Genomic DNA, 24465 nt, shown 5'->3' with positions numbered 1-24465 from the left:
GGGGAAGGAAAAGGACCCCCTGCAACTCTTGCCAGTGTTGGTGTCCCTGCCACTTTCTAAGGAGGAGGAGGAGGATGGGAGGGAGGGGGGTGTTAAAAATTCAGAAAGCCGAACTTCCGGGGGCGGGTCTACGGCGAGCAGGCGTGCGAGAGCAGAGCTCCGCTCTCCCAAGCCTGATTTTGCAGTTCGGGGGGTTGAAATTTGGCAGAATTTCGACGCAACCACGTTGGAGAGGTGGCTGAAGTAGCGAGGGTTCCTCCTAGCACGGAGGTGTGAAGCAAGCACCCCGTGTGCAGGAGTGAGAACCTCGCAAACCTCGAAGCAAGAGAGTCACCAAACAACATGGTGACGTTAGTGCTGTGACAGCCCAGCGTAACAGAGGAAGCAAGAGAGTGTAACTATAATCCTATTTACAAAGAAGAAGAACCCAAGTATGATGACAAAAAATATATATAGTCAAATTAATGGAAGATTAAGTTAAGAGAGAGCAGTAGCGTGGGACCCACCAAAGTTGGTTAGCGGCTACTCAGCGGTGTGGGAGAAAAGACAAAAAAAAAATTCTACTGAGAAACCTGGAAGACCCGGAAGACGTTTGGAGTTAAAACCTAAAACAACAGGAGTGGACTAACAAGCACCCCGTGGAGGAGAAACCTGAAAAACAACTTAAATAACTTAACAACTGTTTGTGAGTTTTGTGACTGAAAGAAGTTTTGTGACTGAAAGAAACGGTGGAGAATACTAATTTTTGAAAAAAAAAAGAGCCAAACGACGGAGACTGCAGGGACTACGGAATCAGCGGAAACAGCGGTAGTGACGGAGACACGGAGATACGGAGGTTGCTGAGAGATCGGAAAAGGGAGGAAGTGCTCCAGAGTTTAAAGAAGTTTAAAGAACAAACGGTAAAGATCTGAGGTCCACGACCAAAGGAATAAATAAACAGCAGCGGTGGAGTGTGCTTGGAAGTGACGAAGGAGCCTGCAGAAGCTGACGAGATAAGCGGGAAGAGTCAAAAGAAGGTGCAGAGAAGAGGAACATTGTGGGAGGAGGAAGTCAGCTTAATTAAGCACTTATTTATATCTCTTTTCTCTCCTCTTTACCTTCCCTAAATCGAAAAAACTGACTAACTGATTTACTAATTAACTTTCTCCCTGATTAACGGATTAACTGATGACTTGCTATTTATAGCGGAAGAAAAAGAAATTTGACCGAACTTTGATTGAACTCTGATTGAACCTTGATTGAACCCTGATTGAACTCTGATATACTGAACCTGAATGTGAACTTAAAAATCTAAGGACGAAGAATTAGGTAAAACCCCACAACAAATAGAAAGGTTGATTATTATTATTTTCTGGATGAATTGAATTCCTATGAAGTGAATGGTATTAACGATACAACGAAATAAGTAATTAATCTGTATTCCTATTTCTATCTCAGCTATAACATATCTACAATATCTATACTTAGAATATATATATTAGCTTAATAATATTAATATTACTATTGAATATATTGAATTACATTGAATGAATTATACTGATCTATTGGAGTAAAGGAAGAGGGGGGAAAAAGGGGGGGAATATAAGAAAAGAACAATAACAATAACAGCTCATCAACAAGTAGCTCAATATTAAAAGTCTAACTGCGCATTATATACCTTAAGTCTAACTATATATTAGACTCATCTGATTCCAAGAAAATATTAGACATTCAAGTCAATAATCAATTAAAAAGATTAAAATGGCAACTTTCCAGAAATATACAAAAAAACCATCTGGCTCCCCCTCAACCCAAAAATCAATAGTTAGCATGTTAGCAACAGAAAAGGCCAGCAGTACTGGTAATATTAGCAACACCCCACAAACAACGCAGGAGGCATTAATGGCAATTCAAGAAACAATGCTCAAACTGGAGGAAAAATTAGATAGGAACCATGAGGCAATGAGGGAAGATATGCAAAAAATGGACAATAAAATTGAAATAATCCATCAAATTTTGGAAAAAAATGAAAGGAGAATAGAACAAATTGAAAAGAAAGTAGAACAAAATGACAAAAAAGTAGTAACAATGGATGATAAATTGATGCAATTAAATAGAGAGTTAGAAGAATCAATAATTAATTTTGAGGTCGATAGAGCAGAATTTTATGTCAGATTCCAAAATGTAGAAGAAGAGAAAGATGAGAATTTAGTAGAGACAATGACAGAAATGATAGCTAATATATTACAAAAAGATAAACAAGAAACAGCTAATGGAATAGATGAGATTTACAGGGTGAACACTAACTACGCCCGGAAACATAAGCTTCCTAGGGAAGTACACGTGAGGTGTGTAAAAAAGGAGATTAGAAATGAAATATTGAAAATTACAAAAGACGAAGCAATAATTCATAATGGGAAGGAAATCAGAGTTCTTAAGCAAATCCCAAAAAAATTAAGGGACAATCGAAGGGGATACCGACCGTTGGCAGATTTGTTAAATCAAAGTAAAATTACCTTCAGATGGTTAATTCCGGAGGGGATGCTTATCACATGGAAGGGGAAAAAAATAAAAGTAAATAACGAACTAATGGCACAAGAATTTTATGATGAATTAATAGCGGAAGAGAGGGTGGAAACAGGAAGTCAAAAAGAGATAGAAGAACCCCAGGTAGAATCAGATAGCGGGAAAGAAGGAACTTCTAAAGATATAGTACAGGAGGAAGAAAGAATATTGACAAGAGCACAGAAAGAAAACAGGACAAACAGAAGACAAATAAGGAATTAAAGGGGGATGGGAACAGAAATTAAATTAATCTCAATTAATGTAAATGGCTTAAACTCATTTATGAAAAGAAATAGTATATTCAATAAATTACAAAAACAAAATTTAGACATTGTTTGTCTACAGGAAGTACACATTCCACAAAAAAATGAAAAGCAATTAGAAAATGAGAAAATTGGGAAAGTATTTACGTCCTTATCACATAACAAAAAAAAGAGGGATTGCAGTTTACGTTAAAAAAGAATTAGATCCAAGGAAAATATATGCAGATAAAAAGGGAAGAACTTTAATCATGACAGTTAAAATTGTTAATGTATTTGTATCATTAGTAGTAATTTATGCACCAAATAAAAATTTAAAAAAATTCTTCTATAACTTGCACCAGAAACTGATTGAATTAGAAGTAGAAGACATTTGCATGATAGGTGACTTTAACGGTATTATCGATCCCATTAAGGATTACAAAAGTGCTAATAAAAATCGATATAAAAAAAGAAAAGTACTGCCAAAAACGTTATCAGATGTGTGAAGAATTAAACCTGAGGGATTGTTGGAGAACAAGGAACCAAAATAAAAAAGAATATACATTCTACTCCAATGCGCACCAAAGTTGGTCTAGGATTGACATGGCGTGGGTTAATAATAAGATAGGAAACTTAATAAAACGAATTCAAATTGATAAAAACGATTGGGCTGATCATAACCCAATAAAAATTATATGGAATGAGGAGGAGAAAAAAAATAGGAGTTGGAGATTAGATCTACAATTATTAAAAGAACAAGAATATATAGATTGGATTGAAAGAGAAATGAAATTATTTTTAAAAGAAAATAACAATCCAGATACCTCCCTCCAGAATTTATGGGATACAGCAAAAGCCTATCAAAGAGGCTTAACAATAGCCTATAAATCAAGAAAAAACAAGGAAAAAAGACAAAATCAAAAAGAGTGGATATTTAAATTAGGAAAATTAGAAAAAGAATCCCAAAAAGACCCAGGAAACCCAAATATAAGGCAACAAATTATGCTGATAAAACACAAACTAGAATTAATAGAGATAGAAGAAGTAACTAAGAAACTAAGAGAAGTAAAACAAAATCAATTTGAGCACGCAAATAAACCTGGCAGATGGCTATCGTATAAATTGAGGAAAGAAAGAGAGAAGAAATTAATCCAACAATTAACAGATAAAAAAGAAATAACACATTACCAGTTAAAAAAAAGGAAAGAAATTGCATTAGAATACTATAAAGAATTGTATAGTGAAGAAAATATTAAGGAAGAAGATATATTAAAATATTTAGAGACATGTAAAATCAATTTAATAAGTAAAGAAGATAAAGAAATATTAAACAAAGAAATAACAAAAGAAGAATTGGAAAGAACAATTATGAAACAGAATAATAATAAAACACCAGGCCCAGATGGCTTCCCAATTGAATTCTATAAAGCAACATTCCATGTAACGGGAGAATTATTATTAGAAATTTATAATAAAATGTTAACGAACGGAGAATGCCCGGTATCATGGCAAGAAGCTAACATAACGCTGATACATAAAGAAGACACAGATCCAAAGTATATTAAGAATTATAGACCAATATCTCTGTTAAATGTAGACTACAAAATTTATATGGCAATAATAGCAGACAGATTTAAAAAAATATTAAACAAAATAATACACTCTGATCAGAATGGTTTCTTACCTAACAGACAAATTAGAAATAATATAAGAATTACATTAAATATGCTAGAATATTATGAAAGCCATAATGATAAGGAGTTTGCAATGCTATTTCTAGATGCTGAGAAAGCCTTCGATAACCTCAATTGGAACTTTTTCAAAAAAATTAATAAATACTATGGATTTAGGAGAGAACTTTGAAAATACAATAAATAAAATATACTCCAAACAAAAGGCAAGGATAATTATAAATGGAGATTTAACCAATACATTTGATATTAAAAAAGGAGTGAGACAAGGCTGTCCACTATCTCCCTTAATATATATAATGTCTATAGAAATACTATTAAACCGAATTAGAGGGGAATCATCAATACAGGGCACCCAAATTAAACAACAAATTTATAAAACACAGGCCTTCGCTGATGATCTGGTCTTCTTCTTAGAGAATCCAGTTAGCTCAATGATATATTTAGTAAAAGAATTAGAGAACTATGGGAAAGTGGCCGGCTTAAAAATAAATAGGAACAAAACTAAAATATTAACCAAGAATTGTAATCAAGATTTAAACAAATTATTAATAAAAGAAACAGGTTTTCAAATAGAAAAGAAAATTAAATATCTAGGGATTTGGTTTACGACAAGGTATTCTTCACTGAAAGAACTAAATTATACAAAATTATTAACAAAAACAAAAGAAGATTTAGAAAAATGGTCAAAGTTAAATCTATCCTTAATGGGAAGGATCAATACAATAAAGTCTAATATACTTCCAAGGTGGCTCTATCTCTTCCAAACAGCACCAATACAACTAAACAAATCGTTCTTTGCTAAAATAAATAAAATAATTTCTAACTTTATCTGGTGCAATAAAAAACCTAGAATAAACATGAAAGCCCTACAAGATTTAAGAACAAGAGAAGGATTCGGTTTACCCAACTTAGAAATATACTACCAAGCCACTAAATTACTATGGATTAAAGAATGGGTCAACCTTGAAAATCCTAGAATTCTAACAATAGAAGGCCACGATATAAATGAAGGATGGCACGCACATTTGTGGGGAAAAGAACACTCAAAACATTCTCACTTTAAACAACACCAAATTCGGAATACACTATTGACACACTGGCGGAAAGTCAGGAAAAAATACTATAATGAAATTCCCAGATGGCTATCCACTCTAGAAGCTCAAATTCATCCAAACATAATAAGCCAAGAACAAAAAATAACCTACAAAGCCCTATTAAACACTAAAGGAAGTCTTAAAACTAGAGAAAGACTTAAAGAGGAAGGTATAGTAATAGATTGGCTTCCATATTACCAAATTCAAAGCAGATATAAAAGGGACTTGGTACAATTTGGAATATGTAATAAACAAAATGAAATAGACAAAATGTTGACAGGATCTGACAAAAAATTTATAACTAAAATGTATATTTATCTATTAAACTATGAAAACATTGAAGAAATTGTTAAACCTAACATGATATCTTGGATGACCAACTTTGGATATGCAATTCAGCTAGAAGACTGGGAAAAACTATGGTCAGTTAATTATAAGATGACTTTGTCAACACCATATAAAGAAAATCTTTATAAAATGTTCTTCCGATGGCATTATGCGCCAGCACGCCTAGCCAAAATGAATGTAAACATTAGTAACAAATGTTGGAAGTGTAAAAAAGAAGTGGGAACATACTACCACATATGGTGGCAATGTAACGAAGCAAAAAAATTTTGGATTCAAATTAGGGCATGGATGGAAGAAATATTGGGCTATAAAATTGAAATAAAACCGGAAATGTATTTATTAGGCATAATTAGAGGCAAACATAGCAAAGAAAATTACTACTTAATAAATCACTTACTTACTGCTGCAAGATTAGCATATGCACAAGTCTGGAAACAAGATAAGATTCCAAACAAAGAAACGGTAATTAAAAAAATATTAGACTGCGCCAAATTTAGCAAATTAACATACGAAATTCAAAACCAACAAAATAAGGACTATTACAAAGTGTGGGAAAAAATTTACAACTGGGTGGAAATCAAGAAAAAGGTATAGTAAATAGAATTGTTAAAAAAATAAATCTTGTAAATATATTAAGTGTAAATGTTTAATGTTGTATTGTTTGATGTCTAAATGTTTGTAAGTCATATAAAATAAAATAAAAATATTGAAAAAAAAAATAAAAATTCAGAAAGCCGAGGAAGAGTCACAAGGTTATTATTGCTGCATCACGGATTTTCATCTCAGCTGTGGGCAGAGTGAGGACTTCGCAAGGGGAAAAACACCGCAGCCCAGACTGCTTTGGTGCGGTGCAGCTCTCCTTTTTTCCCCTGCCGCTGCTGCTGCACGCTCCTCATTTTTTTCCTCTTCTGCCTTCCTGATCTTGGGGGGTGGCTGCGTGAGGCAGGAGGGGAGGAGGGGAGGTGGGCAGGAGAGTGGGAAGCTTGTCCGAGGCCAGGAAAGTGGAAAAAAGTGAGGAGCTCGCAGCAGCAGGGAAAAAAAGGAGAGCTGAGCTGAGATGGGTAATCCAGTAAGTGACTGCCAACGGTCAGCTGGAGCTGCACATGCAGTTTCATTTCCGGTGTTCCACCCCATCCTCTCTGCTGCCCACCCCTGGATCCAGGTTGGGGCAGGTGTGACACCCACACTATGAATTGTGTCCAAATGCTAATAGTTAGCGAATGCAGCTCTCATCGTAGTAGTGTTATTATATGGGGAGACCTGGTTGTGTCCATAACTACTTGGGCTAGTCCATACTAAACTGACCAAAGTTCCCAAATCATTTTTGTGGATGGCCCTATGATAAGCAAATTCTGTATAAGCCTCCAAAGGCAGTATGAAGCCCTATGCTACAATCTTTTTAAGAACCCCAAGAAATCCCAATCAGTATAGCTAGTGACATATTTATTTATTTTTATTTATTTGATTTGTATGTCACACATCTCACCTGGACCAATCTAAAAGGCAACTGGCTCAATGCATGCAAAAGTCCTTTAACATGGGGCTTTAAACAAAAAAATATATAAACATTATATTATTACCACCTTTTATGGGTAGGAAGCAGGATACTCAAATAATCAAATGTTAGCACTAGTTGGAGAATAGTAATGCAGATATACAGTAAATTAAACTAAAACATATCCATGTTGTTTAGCAAGACTACAGAGTATTTATATTAAAAAACATTTTTAATGACTCTTCACGTAGGCTTTTAGCGCTAAAGAGCTACCTAAGGCCATAGCCTTGAAATCCTACAACAAATCACCAATCAAATATCTCTGATTTCTGATAATTTTAATTGTCAAATAAAACAAAAGCCTCCAAAGTTCTTAAAGCATGTATAAGCCGTAAAAAGAAACATTTCCCAAGGAAGCAAACAAGGAAGCAACTGTCTATTCTTGCTTCTCTAACCATGTTGTAAGATCATTGCCCCATAATAATTTATGGGATTGAGTCTGTCTTCTCTGGCAGAGTTTTCAATACAAATTTTTCCTAATTAGCAAAAGTTGGGACCTTCTATAGCAAAGTTTGTTCTTTATGCTAAAATGAAAAGTGGCTTTATTTATTTGTTAATTTTTTCTACCTTTATTACTTTATACTTCTTGTTAAGTAAATGTTCTTTTTGTATGATTATTATTGTTAAAATTTTCCAAATATACCAAATTTGAATATAATTTGTTCTTTTTACACAGCTTTGGTCTTTCACATTAATTTCTTTGCCTGTATTTTCGTTCATTCTTATGGCTGTCATTCGAATCCAATTTCCTCCAGAAGCCCAATCAAACTGTAAGTAATTGTTGATAGGAATTATAATGATGAATCTCTTCTTTATTCCTTACATGTTTTACAAATATTTGTTCTAGTTTTGTAAATGCCAAAGTATGAGCCCATGGAAAGGGAGTCCTCAGATGAGGCACATTTTTCTTAATCATTATTCATTTTTAAATTTTCAGAGTAATGATGACATGACATGACATGAGTTTATTTATTTATTTATTTAATTGGATTTCTAGGTCACCCTTCCCCAAAGTAATTCAGTGTAGCTTACATAGTAAAATCAATACAAAGTACAATTTTTAAAAAACCCAAGTATAAACCAAGACTAAAACCTGAACAATTTAAAAAACATTCAATCTGACTCATTCCAAAAACAATCATGTCATCAGTCGGAGCAAAGTATCAATGTTCAATGGCCCCAGGTCTGCCAGCAAAGGTGCATTTTCAAAACCTTTCGAAAGCCAGGGTAGTGGGGGCAGTGCAAATCTCCAGGTGGAGTTGGTTCCAAAGGAGTGGAGCCATAGAAAAAACCCTTCTCCTAAGCCCCAGCAGATGACATTGCTTGGCTGATGGGACCTGAAGAAGGCTGACTCTGTAGGATCTGATCAGCCGCTGGAATATGTGAGGCAAGAGATGGTCCCATAGGTAATCTGGTTCTAAGCCATATAGGGCTTTATAGGTAATAACCAACACTTTAAATTGCATCCAGAGACCCATCAGTAGCCAATGCAGTTCATGGAGTGATGGTGATACAGGGGTATACCTCAGTAAACCCATGGTGGCTCGTGCGACTGCGTTTTGGACCAGCTGCAATCTCCGAACATTCTTTAAAGGTAGCCCTATGTAAAGCACATTGCAGTAATCGAGCCTAGAGGTGAAGAGGGCATGAGTGGCTGTGAGAAGAGACTCCCTATCAAAACAGGGCCGCAACTGATGCACCAGGTGGACCTGTGCAAACATCCCCTTTGCCACAGCTGAGAGATGTTGCTCTAACCTCAGTTATTTATCAAAGAGGACACTCAAGTTGCGGACCCTCTCTGAGGGAGTCTAAAGTCCCCCCCCCAGGGTGATGGAAGGACAGATGGTGTTGTCCTTGGGAGGCAAAACTTACAACCATTCCTCTTGTCAGGATTAAGCTTGAATCTCAGCCTAAGCACTGGCAAATCACCTCCACTGCTTCACTGAACTGACACAGGGTGGAGAGGTACAGCTGAGTATCATCAGTGTACTGATGAAAACTCACCCCATTATACCCGAGTTATAATATGAAATCCCATTATGGAAGTTTATCCCATGCTTGCATTTAGTAGGGCATCCACGGACAACAGTACAGCAAAATTGTCAAAATGGTGGTTATGATAATTGATCAGAGCTCTTCTGGTTTTTTATGTGCAATAGGTGTAGTGTTTAGGGACAGAGGTAAGTTAGTGGCTCTATTTGTTGTGGCTTGGTTTGTTTTGTTAACTGTGGATTTACTGGTTTGGTTTGTTTGGTTTGCTGGGACCCTGTTTATTGTTTTATTAAGGATTCTTAGCAGTTTTATTATCTATTATTATTATTAGTGGAAGTCACTAAGTTTCTATCTTAGATAGTTATTGTGGTTTTGTAATGGCTTGGTTTATCATGGCTTGATTTTAATTGTTGCTGTAGCCTGGCTTTATTTGTTCTGGCTAGGTTTGTTGTGATCTCAGTTATTGTGGCTTACCTGTTGTGGCCTGGTTTATTAGTTGTTGATTGGTTTGTTGCAATTTGCTTGGTGCGATTTATTTTATTTTGCTGTGGTTATGTTTATTATGGTTTTGTTATAGTTATGATATAGTTTATGTTTTGAGGAAAGCCCATAGGAGATAGGTGTCCCAGTATTGAAGAATTACCACATGTAGCACTACAGTAGGAGAACTATTGTGGAAGGAGAAGTTGTCCAAATCCACATGGATGCTTGAAAGACCATCGTCCGTTACACCGCTGTGTTGGAGGAGTAACACCTCACTAAAAAACTTTGGTCCAGCTGGTATCAGCTCATAATGGCCCCTTTCCAGGGTTACCGGAAAAGACACCCCAATGGCAGATAAAGTGGCAAAACCATTTTCTAGGAGAATTGAAACTCTGACTTGAAACTTCCACTCCCTTGTGGCTATATCCATAATTGGAAAATGCATAAGAGGCAAAATCTGGAGCTGGAGTCCCGGAAGCAGTTCATGATACATAAAATCATGTTCTGATAATTTTTGTGACACAGCTGGAACCAATTGTATCGATTTTGTCATTCTATTGGATTATTTCAGTGACATGGAGAGAGAGGATCTGCTGCTTGGGTAGCAGTCTGTCCTCTATACTCACCTACCCAGGTCTCATGCTCTGGAGAGGACACTCCAGCTTTGCCTCCAACACTGAAATAACACAGAAAGCGCCAGTTATGGGTTTTAAATCTTTGCTTGATTGATGTAGAGAGTGACAGCAGGGCCGCTTTTGATGGTGGAAGAGGTCATTATGCCTCATTGGCATAGTGTCAAGCAGATCGATAACTTTGCACTGTGCAATAACCATAAGAAATTGTTTTATTTGATGCCAATATTTTCTCCTTACTGTAAAACCCGGTACGGATAGTAATATAGTCATCAATTTGTTCATTCATATGTCCTTTTTCTTTTTGTCATTCTTTTTGTCATTAAAGCATTCATCCTTTCTAAGTTCATCTTTTCTTCCTTATCTTCTTTTTCTTTATTTTCATCATTACAAATGATATTAAGCTCTGGTTTGTCCTTAAAGTCATTGTTGTCCCTTGGCTCTTTTTCCTTTCCAATTCTCAGTCCAAAAAAATCTCTTTAACGCATTTTTATGTCTTTTATTTCCTCATGAAGGTCTTTTAAAAATACCACCAATTCTTGATAATTACTTATCTCTATGTCATCAATATCAAGAATTCATTAGTATTACAAAATCTGGCTGTTAACAGATGTCTGCTTCCACAGCCTTTTTGGTATCTCAGTTTGTACCTTTATGGTTCCACACTCTTATTCTTTTCAACCTTGAAGTGTCTTAAAATTTCAGTCTAATTCAAATAGATTCAAGTTGTCTTTCAGTAGAATAACAAATTACTCTTTGCACAGTACTTCTGACACCAAAAATATTTCTCTGTTGAAGGTCAACAGCTGTGAAAACATCCATCAAGGTTTACCACCATTGCAATTATTCCTCCAATATGTAGATGGCACCCTCATGGTAATATTGATATGTATTTTAACTCAGTTCTATCAACAAAAGTATTTTTGTTGAAAAGAAAACAAACCTTCTTTGCCAAACTATTAAATGACCATTTCAATTTCAACGAAGTTCCAAATCCTCAGAGTTTAGGCATCAGTTCAATTTCACCTCTCCCCCCCCCCCCCCGACTTCTCTATGATCCTCTGTAGGCTAGATAGTCACTTTTTAAATTTTCCTGTTCTTTTGTTCCCCTTTAAATTATTTTTAAACAATCCATTTAGGTTTCTATTGGCAAAAAAACCCCTCACCAGCTTCTGTTTACTACCTTCTTCTCACTCTCCAGCATGCACTTATATTTTCATTCCCAGATGACTTCCTCCGATTCCAGTGCCACCGGTCGAGGGCTGTATGCTAGCTTCCTGGGGGTTTGCCCAAGTCACTGACCATGTTCCTCCAGAATGGTTCTGGTCTGGTTCCGATGGAATTACACCTCCCAGGTGACATGGATATCAGGGTTCCCTGCAAAGTTCAAGGAGCTCCATGATGCTGTGGCATATGGCCATGCACTCTCCCTCCATAAGAATACTTTAGTCCTAAAGTTGGGCCCTTGGAATGTTCAGACAATGATTCCTGATTTTTCTGATGATTTGCAAGAAATAGATGATGTACGCAAGACCGTTAGTATCTATATGGATAGATGAGCAGCCTGCAAATGGACATCATTGCCCTTCAAAAGACAATGCTGTCAGACTTGGGATCTGTTAAGGAGAGAAACTTCTCATTGTTCTGGCAGGGAAAACCATCAAATGAGACTAGGGAATACAGGGCGGGCTTTGAGGTCAAAAACACCCTACTAAGATTCATCACTCCACCTGCTGTAGGGAGCGAGAGGATTTTGTCCTTACAGTTCCATTCGCTAGCAGGGCCAGTCACTTTTTAAAAATGTTTTATTTTTGTTTTTATCACATATAGAAATACATCTATTTACAGATCATTGCCCATTTTTGGTATACATTCTTAATAATTTTTAGTTTTGTAGCACATAGGTAGCAACAAATAATGAGAAAAGAGGGAGCTTACATCGATCTCAGTTAATATTTGTTAGTGATAAAAAGAAATTAACCATAATTATGCATAATTAACCATATGGTGAGATACTCAATTAATTCGATACAAATGTGATCTGAGGCTTACAGTTCTTCTGTCATATATCTTTTTTGGATCCATTTATGCCAATTCTCCCATATTTTAGTTGATTTTCCTTTGTTCCCTTAATATCTCTAGTCATCTCATCTAGTTCCACACATCTATATATTTTTTCTGTAATTTGGGCCTCAGAGGGTAAATTTTTGCTTTTTCAAATCTGGGCATAGGCTATTCTAGTGGAAGTAATTATGTGCGTAATTAGATATAATACATGTCTAGGATATTTTTTTTTCCAGATGCCAAGTAAGAACCCCTCTGGGGTAAGTTCTATTTCAATTTCAGTAATTTCAATTAGCCAGTTATGTATAGTCTTCCACATCCATTGTACTTTGGGGCACGTCCACCACATGTGGTAAAAGGAACCTGTTACTTTACTGCATTTCCAACATGTTGGAAACATTTTGGCAATTCTTGAGGGAGGGAGGTGCCATCTATAGAATATTTTGTAGAAGTTCTCCTTATAAGCCACCAATAGGATTATTTTACTGGTAATGTTCCAAGTTTTCTCCCATTTTGCTAAGTGGATGTTTCGGCCTATGTTTTTGGCCCATGCTAACCTTGGCTCTTTTACTATTTCTTCCGGATTATCATTTTCCAAAAAGTAATTATATATTTTTGTTATATTTTTTTTCTCTGAACCCAAGAGAATTTTGTTGAATGTGTTAAAGGATTTTTCTATACCTACTCCATTTATATCTTCAGTGTATCTAGATCTGATTTGGGTGTAGGTCCACCAGTCCATTTTAATATTTTGAATTTCCAATTCTTCTCTGGATTTTATTCGTCCATCCGGGTGTAATATATCCTTGTAGGTTAAGGATTTTGTCAGGTCGATGAAATTGTGGTATATAATGGCCTCCATTGTTAAAAGCCAAAGGGGGATTTTTGTATAATACTTCCTTTTAATTTCGTGCCATGATCTTAATAGGGATTTTCTTATTAAGTGTTTATCAAAGGTGCTTGATATTTTGTTATCATCCTTCCACAAATGGGCATGCCACCCTATTTGCAGATCATGGACTTCTAGTGTTAGTGTTCTTTCATTTGCTAGTTGAATTCAATCTTTTATCCAAATTATAGAAGCTGTTACATAATAATGTTTAAAGTCTGGGAGTCCTAATCCACCTCTTCTTTTATTTTCTTGAATATATTTTAACCTGATTCTGAGTTTAGTTTTTTGCCATATAAATTTTGAAATAATTTTGTTAAGTTCTCTAAAAAAAATTGTGTCTAAGTAAATGGGAGCATTTTGATTGCTGTGATTCTTCCTAGGAAAGATAATTGAAGATTTCCCCATTTTTCTAAATTTTTCTTTGTCTCTAGGGTTAGTTTGTCATAATTATCTTTTTTAATTGATGACACTTTATTTGTTAGATTTAAGCCCAAATATTTAATACTTTTTGTTACTTGCAAATTTAAAATTTTCTCCAATTCTGTATTAATTTTTGGGGACATGTTTTTAATCATAATTTTAGTTTTTTGTTTTATTATTATTATTATTATTATTATTATTATTATTATTATTATTTATTAGATTTGTATGCCGCCCCTTTCCGCAAACTTGGGGCGGCTCATAACAACAATAAAACAATGTACAACAAATCTAATAATTTAAAAATCACTAAAAACCCCTTATTAAAAAGCAAACATACACACAAACATAGCATGCATAAACTGTATAGGCCCTGGGGAGATGTCTCAATTCCCCCATGCCTGACAGCAGAGGTAGGTTTTAAGGAGTTTACAAAAGGCAAGGAGGGTGGGAGCAGTTCTAATCTCCGGGGGGGGGGGGAGCTGGTTCCAGAGGGTCGGGGCCGCCATAGAGAAGGCTCTTCCCCTAAATCCCACCAAACAGCATTGTTTAGTCGACAGGACCCGGAGAAGGCCAACTCTGTGGGACCTAACCGGTCACTGGGATTCGTGTGGCAGAAGGCGGTCCCGGAGATATTCTGGTCCGATGCCATGAAGTACTTTATAGGTCATAACCAACACTTTGAATTGTGACCGTAAACTGATCGGCAACCAATGCAGACTGCGGAGTGTTGGTGTAACATGGGCATACCTAGGGAAGCCCATGATTGCTCTCGCAGCTGCTTTCTGCACGATCTGAAGTTTCTGAACATTCTTCAGATGTAGAGAGCATTACAGTAGTTGAACCTCGAGGTGATGAGGGCATGAGAGACTGTGAGCAGTGAGTCCCGCTGCAGATAGGGCCGCAACTGGTGCACCTGGCGAACCTGGACAAACGCCCCCCGCGCCACAGCTGAAAGATGATTCTCTAATGTGATCTGTGGATCGAGGAGGATGCCCAAGTTGCGGACCCTCTCTGAGGGGGTCAATAATTCCCCCCCAGGGTTATGGACGGACAGATGGAATTGTGGGAGGCAAACCCATAGCCACTCCATCTTATCAGGGTTGAGATTGAGTCTGTTGACACCCATCCAGACCCTAACAGCCTCCAGGCACCGGCACATCACTTCCACTGCTTCGTTGACTGGACATGGGGTAGAGATGTACAGCTGAGTATCATCAGCGTACTGATCATACCTCACCCCATGTCCCTGTATGATCTCACCCAGCAGTTTCATGTAGATATAGGCACCCCACAAGGGAGTAACCTAGAAGTTGACCTCTGACCCCCCACTAACACCGACTGCGACTGACCGGAGAGGTAGGAGGAGAACCACTGAAGGACAGTGCCTCCCACTCCCAACCTCTCCAGCCGACGCAGAAGGATACCATGATTGATGGTATCGAAAGCTGCTGAGAGGTCAAGAAGCACCAGGACAGAGGATAAACCCCTGTTCCAGGCCCGCCAGAGATCATCCATCAACACGACCAAAGCAGTTTCCATGCTGTAGCTGGGCCTGAATCCTGACTGCTGAGGGCCTAGATAATTGGCTTCTTCCAAGGACCGCTGGAGCTGGAGCGCCACCACCTTCTCAACAACCTTCCCCATAAAGGGAAGGTTGGAGACTGGCCGATAGTTGTTAAGAATGGTTGGGTCCAGGGAAGGCTTCTTGAGGAGGGGGCCCACACGTGCCTCCTTGTAGGGATCCGGAAAGGACCCCCTCCCCAAAGAAGCATTGACAATCTCCTGGAACCAGCTCCGTGTCACCTCCCTGCTGGCCGAGACCAGCCAGGAGAGACACAGATTCAGTAAGCAGGTGGCGGAACTCACAGCTCCAATGGCCTTGTCCATTTCATCAGGTGTCACCAGATCAAACTCTTCCCAGACAGGTGGACAAGTATGGGCCCCAGTCACCTCGATTGACTCGTTGTCAATCGACTCTGTTATCCAATTGGAGTCGAGGTCCGCCCGGATCCAAGCGATTTTATCAAGAAAAACATGTTAAAATCCTCGGCACTACTCTGTAAGGGCTCCCTAACTCCCCCCTGGTTAAGAAGGGAGCGGGTCACCCTAAACAGAGCGGCCGTGTGGGTTTCCGCTGATGCAATCAAGGCGGCATGCTACGCATATCTTTCCGCCTTGAGCGCCACTTTGTAAGTCTTAATATGAGCTCTTACAAGTGTTTGATTGGATTTGGACTTACTCTTCCTCCATCGCTTCTGTAGATGTCTCTTCTGGCATTTCAACTCCTGGAGCTCCTCGTTGAACCATGGAGCTCTATGGGGTCTAGTGCCGTGGAGAGGTCGCAATGGCGCAATCCGGTCAAGAGCCTCCACTGCAGCCTTGTTCCAGGCCTCAGCAAGAGACTCCACCAAACTGTGGACGTGTGCATCTGGAATAACCCCAAGGCCCTCTGAAAGCCCTCTGGGTCCATCAGGCGTCTGGCGCAGAACCACCTAGTTGGTGGTTTGTTGATTTTTAACTCCAAAAACTCCCCAAAATTTTCTATTTCCCTAAATAATTTCAATCCGGATTCTGATGGGTCTTCAAAAAAAATATATCGTCATCATATGCCTGAACTTTATACCCCTGGTCTTTAATTCTAATACCCTGTATCTCCTTGTTACCTCTAATCCTGTTTAACAATTTCTTGTGCTGTTATAAAAAGTAGGGGTGATAATAGGCATCCTTGGTGGACCCCTTTGTTTATATGGAATTTGTCTGTAAGGTCATTGTTTATCATCACTCTGGCGGTTTGTTGTGAATATATGTTTTGCATAATCTTTATAAAATAGTTCACGAAGTCTAGTTTTTGGATTAATTCTGAGATATTGCCAATTAACGTTATTAAAGGCCTTTTGTGTATCTACTTTTTTATTTTTTGGGCTAGCCATCTGCTTGGCTTATGAGCTGATTCAAAATAGGTTTGTCTAGCTTGTTTTATCTTTCTGACATGTTCCTGTTGGTGGATCAAGTTAATTTTATGTCTAGCATCCATCAGGGAGTATATATATATTTTTTATTTTGGGGTTCCCATTGTTCCCGTTTCTGTTAGAAATAATTGTCTCTTTTTTAATCAGATCAATATAATTTTCATCTGTGAGTAATTTTGTGTTAAAAGTCCATCTTCTGAAACTTTTCTTTTCTCCAAGGAAGATTATGTGGAGTGGATTATGGTCTGCCCAATGATTTTGCTCAATTTCATAGAAACATAGAAACATAGAAGTCTGACGGCAGAAAAAGACCTCATGGTCCATCTAGTCTGCCCTTATACTATTTTCTGTATTTTATCTTAGGATGGATATATGTTTATCCCAGGCATGTTTAAATTCAGTTACTGTGGATTTATCTACCACATCTGCTGGAAGTTTGTTCCAAGGATCTACTACTCTTTCAGTAAAATAATATTTTCTCATGTTGCTTTTGATCTTTCCCCCAACTAACTTCAGATTGTGTCCCCTTGTTCTTGTGTTCACTTTCCTATTAAAAACACTTCCCTCCTGGACCTTATTTAACCCTTTAATATATTTAAATGTTTCGATCATGTCCCCCCTTTTCCTTCTGTCCTCCAGACTATACAGATTGAGTTCATTAAGTCTTTCCTGATACGTTTTATGCTTAAGACCTTCCACCATTCTTGTAGCCCGTCTTTGGACCCGTTCAATTTTGTCAATATCTTTTTGTAGGTGAAGTCTCCAGAACTGAACACAGTATTCCAAATGTGGTCTCACCAGCATTCTATATAGTGGGATCATAATCTCCCTCTTCCTGCTTGTTATACCTCTAGCTATGCAGCCAAGCATCCTACTTGCTTTCCCTACCGCCTGACTGCACTGTTCACCCATTTTGAGACTGTCAGAAATCACTACCCCTAAATCCTTTTCTTTTGAAGTACAGTTTTTATTTCATGGCTTAATCCTTTGTCAATCCATGCTATATCAATCCTTGAAAATGAGTTATGTGGGATTGAGTCAAATGTAAATTGTTTTGTTTTTTGGGGGTCTGCATTTTCCATATGTCTAGTAGGTCTAGTTTGTCTGTTAAATTGTTAAAGGTTTCAGGGAGGGTTGGTCTTTTCTTTTTTTGTTTTCCTGCTATTTCATGGTTCATTTTTTGATTAATTATTCCATTGAAATCCCCTACTAAGCAAATATTCTTCTGGTCTATGTTTGCTAATTTCTCATGTAAGTTTGAATTTTTTTTGCTTTTGGTTCGGGGCATACATATTAGCTATTGTCATTTTCTCTCCCATAAATTTAATTTTTTCAATTATATATCTTTTTTTGTATCTTTGAGTACTTCCTTAGGTTTAAGTTCTTTTTTAACATATGTGGCTACCCTCTCCACCCCCCCCCCCGTCTAGTGATGTATATAGTTCACCTAGCTTGTCATATTCTAACATTTTTCTGTGGGTTTGTTTTATGTGTCTCTTGGATACAGACTATGTTAGCCTTTTGAGATAATAATTTTGAAAAAAAAATCTTTCTTTTGTAGGGACTATTTAATCCATTGATATTTATTGAAAATAACTTTATTTCATGTTGCATTTCTGTTGTGAAAAGTTAACAATTTGTTATTGTTTCTTTTGCTGCTGCCGCTGTCTGAGATCTGGTTCTTGCTCCCTCTTCCTTTCCCTTATTTAATTCCTCTTCTGACTCTCTGCTCTCCCTCTTCTCGTTTATTTGTCTTGAATCATAATTTTCACCTTTACTTGATTCTATCCTGTCTCCGCTTTCTGATTCTTGTTCTAATCTTGCAACTTGGTCAAGCACTTCTTGAGCTTGTTCTGTGTTCTCAACTTTAATTCTTCTTCCTTCCAAGGTGAAGGAAGTGGGCAGTGGGCAGCAAAATTCCAGAAAATGATTTAAATGTTAAAACTGGCCTTGAAAGACCTGTCAGTTATCAAAAGCTGTAAAATATAGATGCCAGAAAGTATGAACTAATATAGATCTGCAAGGTCAGATATACTGTAACTTGCACAAACAAATAAACACATATATTTTTTAACATCAAAACTGGTTAAGGTTAAACTTTAAAAGAAGGCTCCCTTGTTAAAGGTTTCAGGGAGGGTTGGTCTTTTCTTTTTTTGTTTTCCCGCTATTTCATGGTCCATTTTTTGATTAATTATTCCATTGAAATCCCCTACTAATTCTTCAGTTCCATTGAAATCCCCTTGTCATACCGTCAGGTATATTCCATCTGAAATTTATTCCTTTTTTATTTAGCAGTTTTGCCAGAGGTTTGTGCTCTATTTGTCTTTCCCAGACTCTCCTAGGGATTTGTTTCAAGATGTTAAATTCTGTGCCCTTACATGCAAGTTTGCCTTCCCTGGAGGCTACATATACTTTGTCCTTATATTTTTCCTTATAAATCTTAAATGAACTTCTCTGGGGAGATGGTATCTTCTGGCATAATTAGTTTGTATTCTAAATACTTTGTCTATTTCGTTGGCCACCTCTTCACAGTTTTTTTGCAAAATTCCTGCAACAATTGTCAGCATGATTTCACCTATATTTTCCCCTTCTGATTCCACTATATTTTGGCATCTCAAAAAGTAGGCAGACCTCTCCATTTCAAGATGGATTAAAGAATCTTCGAGGTTTTTATTAGCATTGGTAAGTTTTTGTTCCACATGATCTATTTTTTCCTCATTCTGCTCAGTCCATTTTTCTACTTTTATGATCTGTTCCTCATTTTTGTGTGTGGCCATCTGCATCATTTCTAGTCTATTTTCAACCCTAGCAATGTCTGCTTTCAGTTCAGTGTGGTTATTGGTAATTGAGTCCTGTAGTTTGACCATCATCTCCTGCATTAGAGTCAAGGTTTTATTCATGTTTTCATATCACTCTTTTCTTTATCAGCCACTAGCATCTCGTCAATTTGTCATTGTGTCACTGGAGAGGAAGTACTTGTTGAAGTTGCATTCACTTGCCTTTTAGTACTTTTTGGCTGATAGTTGGCCATCTCCTTTATAATCTGGTTTTGTCTTTCAAGAATATTAAAAATTCTATTCCAAATGACCATGTAATAATAGTAAGATATGGACTATTAACTAGTTTCAATAGGTTTTGATATCCAAAGTTTTGAATTACAATTAATTAATAATTAACTTAAATACCTTTCAATGATTATACATATAAATTAAATGTCTCAGATGCTTTCTAAATATACAGTTTTCCCCTTATGCTTATAAAGTTAATATAAATTTGTAATATATATCAAATATAGTTCAAAATATAATATATTACAGTTGAAAATGAGGAGAAGGGTGAGCGGAAAGGGAGAATAAAGAATAAAGAAAAGGAAGACAATAATGATATTGTTGTGTTATACTTTAGCAAACTCTATTTGATTTGTTGTAATACTGGTTATCAAAACTGTAAAAGACTATAGATAATGTCTAGATACGTTTTGCTAGATGCAGTAAAATTAAATATTAAATAAGTTTAACTTAAAGTAAATACTAAATACTGCTTTTTTAAATACCAGCTATTAAATCTAACTTAAATCTAACTTTTTATAAATACTATACAATAATATACAATATTATAATATAGTCAGAAGTAGAAATAGAAGTAAGAATAAAGATAGGTAAGGTAAAAAGAGTAAAAAGAGTAGAATAAAGAGTAAAAATAAAGTAGAAATATAAGTATATATCTTAGGTTTCAGAATTTATAATATAATATAATACTATATATTATATGTTCTAAAATAGAAATATAGATGAAAATAGAAACCAAAATAGGAAAGTGTAGAAGATAAAAGATAAAATTATAATAGAGTTATATTCAAAGTATAATTGTAAAGTAGCAACAAAATAGTAAAATACAGTTTGGAGGAGTAAGAGAAATAACAGTGTTATCTTGTTTTATACCCAATGTAGGTTAAGTTAGATTTCGTTGTTTTTTATTCTTCCCAAAGTTATTTTAAGAGTTAAATCAATTGAGTTCTTTTAACCGTCTGTTGCAATGGCTAGGGTCAGAAGAGGCTTGCTTGTGTAACGTTAAATGAGTCTTTCTCTCACAATCTACAAGCTCTGTGTTACTCTATGGTTTCTTTATGGTTCCTTAGCACAATTCTCCAGTGAAGTCACTTCCTGTTTCCTCTTGAGTAAGGGAACTAAAAATGGCAAATCAGGAAGTCAAAGGAAGCTGGGAGTTTATGACTCCTTCAACTGTGCTCCAATCTCACTCCAGGATCTCTTATGCACTGCTCTCCGCTTTCAGTTCTTCACCGCCACGGCTGGTTATTTTCCTTCCCCACAGCGCCCCTGTAATCCAGATGATACAACAACCACTGACAACATTCTAGGGTGGTGGGGGAGGGGAGGGTCAGTCAGCAGTTTTCTATGTTGAGGGAGAAAATCCGGAGGGGGAATCCGATCATTTGTAAGAATCGGCTACCAGTTCATTTAATAGGTGTCAGGGAGAAACAATTTACAGACCATCAAACCAACAGTTCAACTTGGGCCACTCCAATCGCCAAAGCGGCACCTTAGTTCACCAATAGTTCAGCACTTCTCACCAATCCAGTCCAGTGATTATAATAAATCAATAAATTTGTTTCTGGATTCTGCAAACACAAACATCAAAATCTTCGGACCAGGTTTACCACTAAAGTCTTCTTTAAACAATCCAATATATGATCTTTGCAAATCTCCACATTATCGCTATCGCCGCCTTAATTATATTTAGTCTCTCCAGTCATTCACCTAGTCCGTTTTTTTAAAATCCGTCTGTTGTTATCAATTGCTCTCAATCAAATATAGTCTTTAATATTTCAGTACAGTTCTTTTCTTTTCAATTTTAAATCACTAATATTCGTAAAGATCCCAGAAATAGGAACTCAGCTAATAGCTTATAGTAAACGGGCTGATCTGTCAATCTGCATTGCTTCCTCCTTTCGTGGCTGTCAAAGCTTCAGGCCCGCCATGCTGGATGGCAAGGACGAATGCCTTTGAGTCCCAATAGGGAGGGTGCCCTTCACATCAAGAGGCAAATGCCTTTAACCCCCCCCCCCCGATGCCTGGATATCCCCTCTTCACCCATGTCATCCTCCAGACGAACTTTGTCTCAAAGGATCTTGGAAAACAAAGGAAAAAAGCAGCCCCGGGGGGAGAGATCCCCCTCCTGCAGCTGCTGTGCCTCAAGCGGCCACTCTTATAAGTGCACATACACTGACTTTATCATCTTCTGTAGAATCTAAAGACAAATTTTGTGATGGTCTGGTCACAACTATCAAGAAAGTCCCTGATAAAGAATGACTGTTTATCTTTGGTGATTTTAATGCCAGAGTTGGAGCTGATTATAGTTCTTGGCCTACCTATTTAGGTCAGTTTAGGTCAATACATACACATGGAGGGAAGTAAGCAGTGGGCGGCAACAAGATTCTGTCTTAGTCCCAGTATCCTTCAGTATATTCACAAATGAATTAGATGAGGGAATAGGAGGGGAACTCATAAATTTACAGTTGATGCTAAGCTGGCAGGAATAGTCCACACCCCAGATGACAAGCTCAGGATCCAAAAAAATCCTTACAGCAGTGGTAAAATCTACTTACCTTCTCTACCGATTTGGAAGGGTGCATTTTGCGTTTTGCAAGTGCGTTACACATGCCACCACCACACATACATTTTCACTCTTTGCGCATGCAAAGAAGGCTTTGTGTATGTGCAGAAGATTAAAAAAAGAAAGTGGCAATGTCTGTGTGGGTAAGTGGAGCCTTGTGCAGCCGCTGCTATTGGTTCTCCAAACCATGGGCGGCTGCTGCTACCAATACACCCGCACTGGGCCGAACTGGTAGCACTTCACCCCTGACTGACAGACTTGAACAACGGGCCCTAGGTTTGCAAATCTGTTGCTTAACTATCTGTTTCAAGACCTTCCCAGGAAAGAAATCAGGTTGATTGTACAGTAGTTCCTTGGATCTGACTGCCCCCTCCCACACACACACTTTTATTTTGAAGATGGGAACTACATTAGTTCTTTTCTAGTTCTCTGATAGTTCCTTGGTGCTCCAGGAACTTTGAAAGACAGAGTTCAATGGTTCCAAGATTATGTCTACCAACTCTTTTAGAAGTCTGGGATGTAATCTGCCAGGTGCTGGTGATTTGAACTCATTTAGAGCAGACAGGTTTTCCCTTACCATTTTCTTGCTTTGTAATTTGTCTTTTATGGTCATGTTTTTGGTTGGGTTGGACTTTCTATTTTTCTTGAGTCCCCTGTTTTATTTCAGTTCATCTCTAGTTATCCCTACCTCTTGTGCCTATTGAATATAATGTTCTTTTAAATGTTATGTTTTTCATAGTTGCATTTACTGTTTTATGTATTTTATATTAACTGCTGTTTTCCATATTCTTACTGTTGCAAAGTCTATGTCATATGGTTTTAAACCGATGTCCAAGAAAAATATTAAAACTGCAATGTATTTAAGCATTTGAAACTTAGTAATAAAATAGTTGTTGATATGGCTTTTTAAAATGTAAGTCTATTTCACTCATCTTTAAACAGCATGATCACTGAGGTAAGTGTGGTAAATTCATCCATTCCTTATTTTTTTTCTATTAAATCAGGTATGGAAAACAAACATTGATGGCAGAAGAAAAGGGTACAGGATAAATAGTCAAAATCTGTTTCAATACTCATTATGTCAGACTGAAGCCATTCTAGTTGGGCCTGCCACACTTTATAGTCTTTTAATGTGCATTCTTTACTATGGGAATCTAGGAGGGGGAATTACATAAGGGCTGTCTATATGTAGCCATAACAAATTCTTTCTAGCTAGTCAAGATAATCCTTTGTCTTCGCACTCCTGCAGGGAAGGAGATGGGTGGATCTGCCAAGTTGGCAGTTGAAGGTTGATCAACGTGATGGACTTGGGGGTGTGAAGACATGGCTTGAACTTTCAACTGGGTGGAGAAACCCTGGGTACTTCAGATTCAGGTTTCTCCCAGATGTGCCAACATAGCCATGTCTGCTAATAAATTGGAACTTTGAGGAATACTTTGCCTCAGACTCTGATTTAGTTTTGGATACTATCTGGAACCCTAACACATTATTGTATTTAAATGATATTACATTATCTTGACATATGTATGTTTAAGATCAATAAATACCTAATAATAGTGATAAAAGGATTCTGGGTTTAGAGCAGATTCACTGAAATAAACAAGGTTTCTGTTAATCATATCTGGTTTAGCGCAAACAATTGCAGGTACTGCTCATTTAGCCACTGCCTTCTTTACTGACTGTTCACAGTGAAGAAAAAGTAACTTTACAATCAATCCATACAATATTTATGACTTTTACAGATCTATAAAACAAAGGAAAACTGAAGAAAGATAATAAAGACAGCGGCAATTTCACTCAGCAACCACTTTATTAACAATTGAGTTGCTGGTCGCTGTATTTCAGGGGATCCATTGTAAATACTGGAGGAAACCTATGGATTTTAATGATGTTGGATTA

At 37.1% G+C, this 24465-nt stretch overlaps 1 protein-coding gene across 1 annotated transcript in view; it reads left to right on the top strand.

The window, feature by feature from the left end:
* The window catches only part of ABCA12 (ATP binding cassette subfamily A member 12), a 266663-nt gene that overhangs the window by 15345 nt on the left and 226853 nt on the right, over positions 1-24465 (top strand). The window contains exon 2 of the mRNA XM_070732222.1: positions 8154-8247. Coding sequence (XP_070588323.1) covers positions 8154-8247 — 94 coding nt within the window. The remainder of the gene's footprint in view (positions 1-8153; positions 8248-24465) is intronic.

Source organism: Erythrolamprus reginae, chromosome 1, assembly GCF_031021105.1.
Source record: "Erythrolamprus reginae isolate rEryReg1 chromosome 1, rEryReg1.hap1, whole genome shotgun sequence".
In the NCBI taxonomy this organism is placed as follows: Eukaryota; Metazoa; Chordata; class Lepidosauria; order Squamata; family Dipsadidae; genus Erythrolamprus; species Erythrolamprus reginae.
This window is presented reverse-complemented; position numbering and strand designations above follow the sequence as displayed.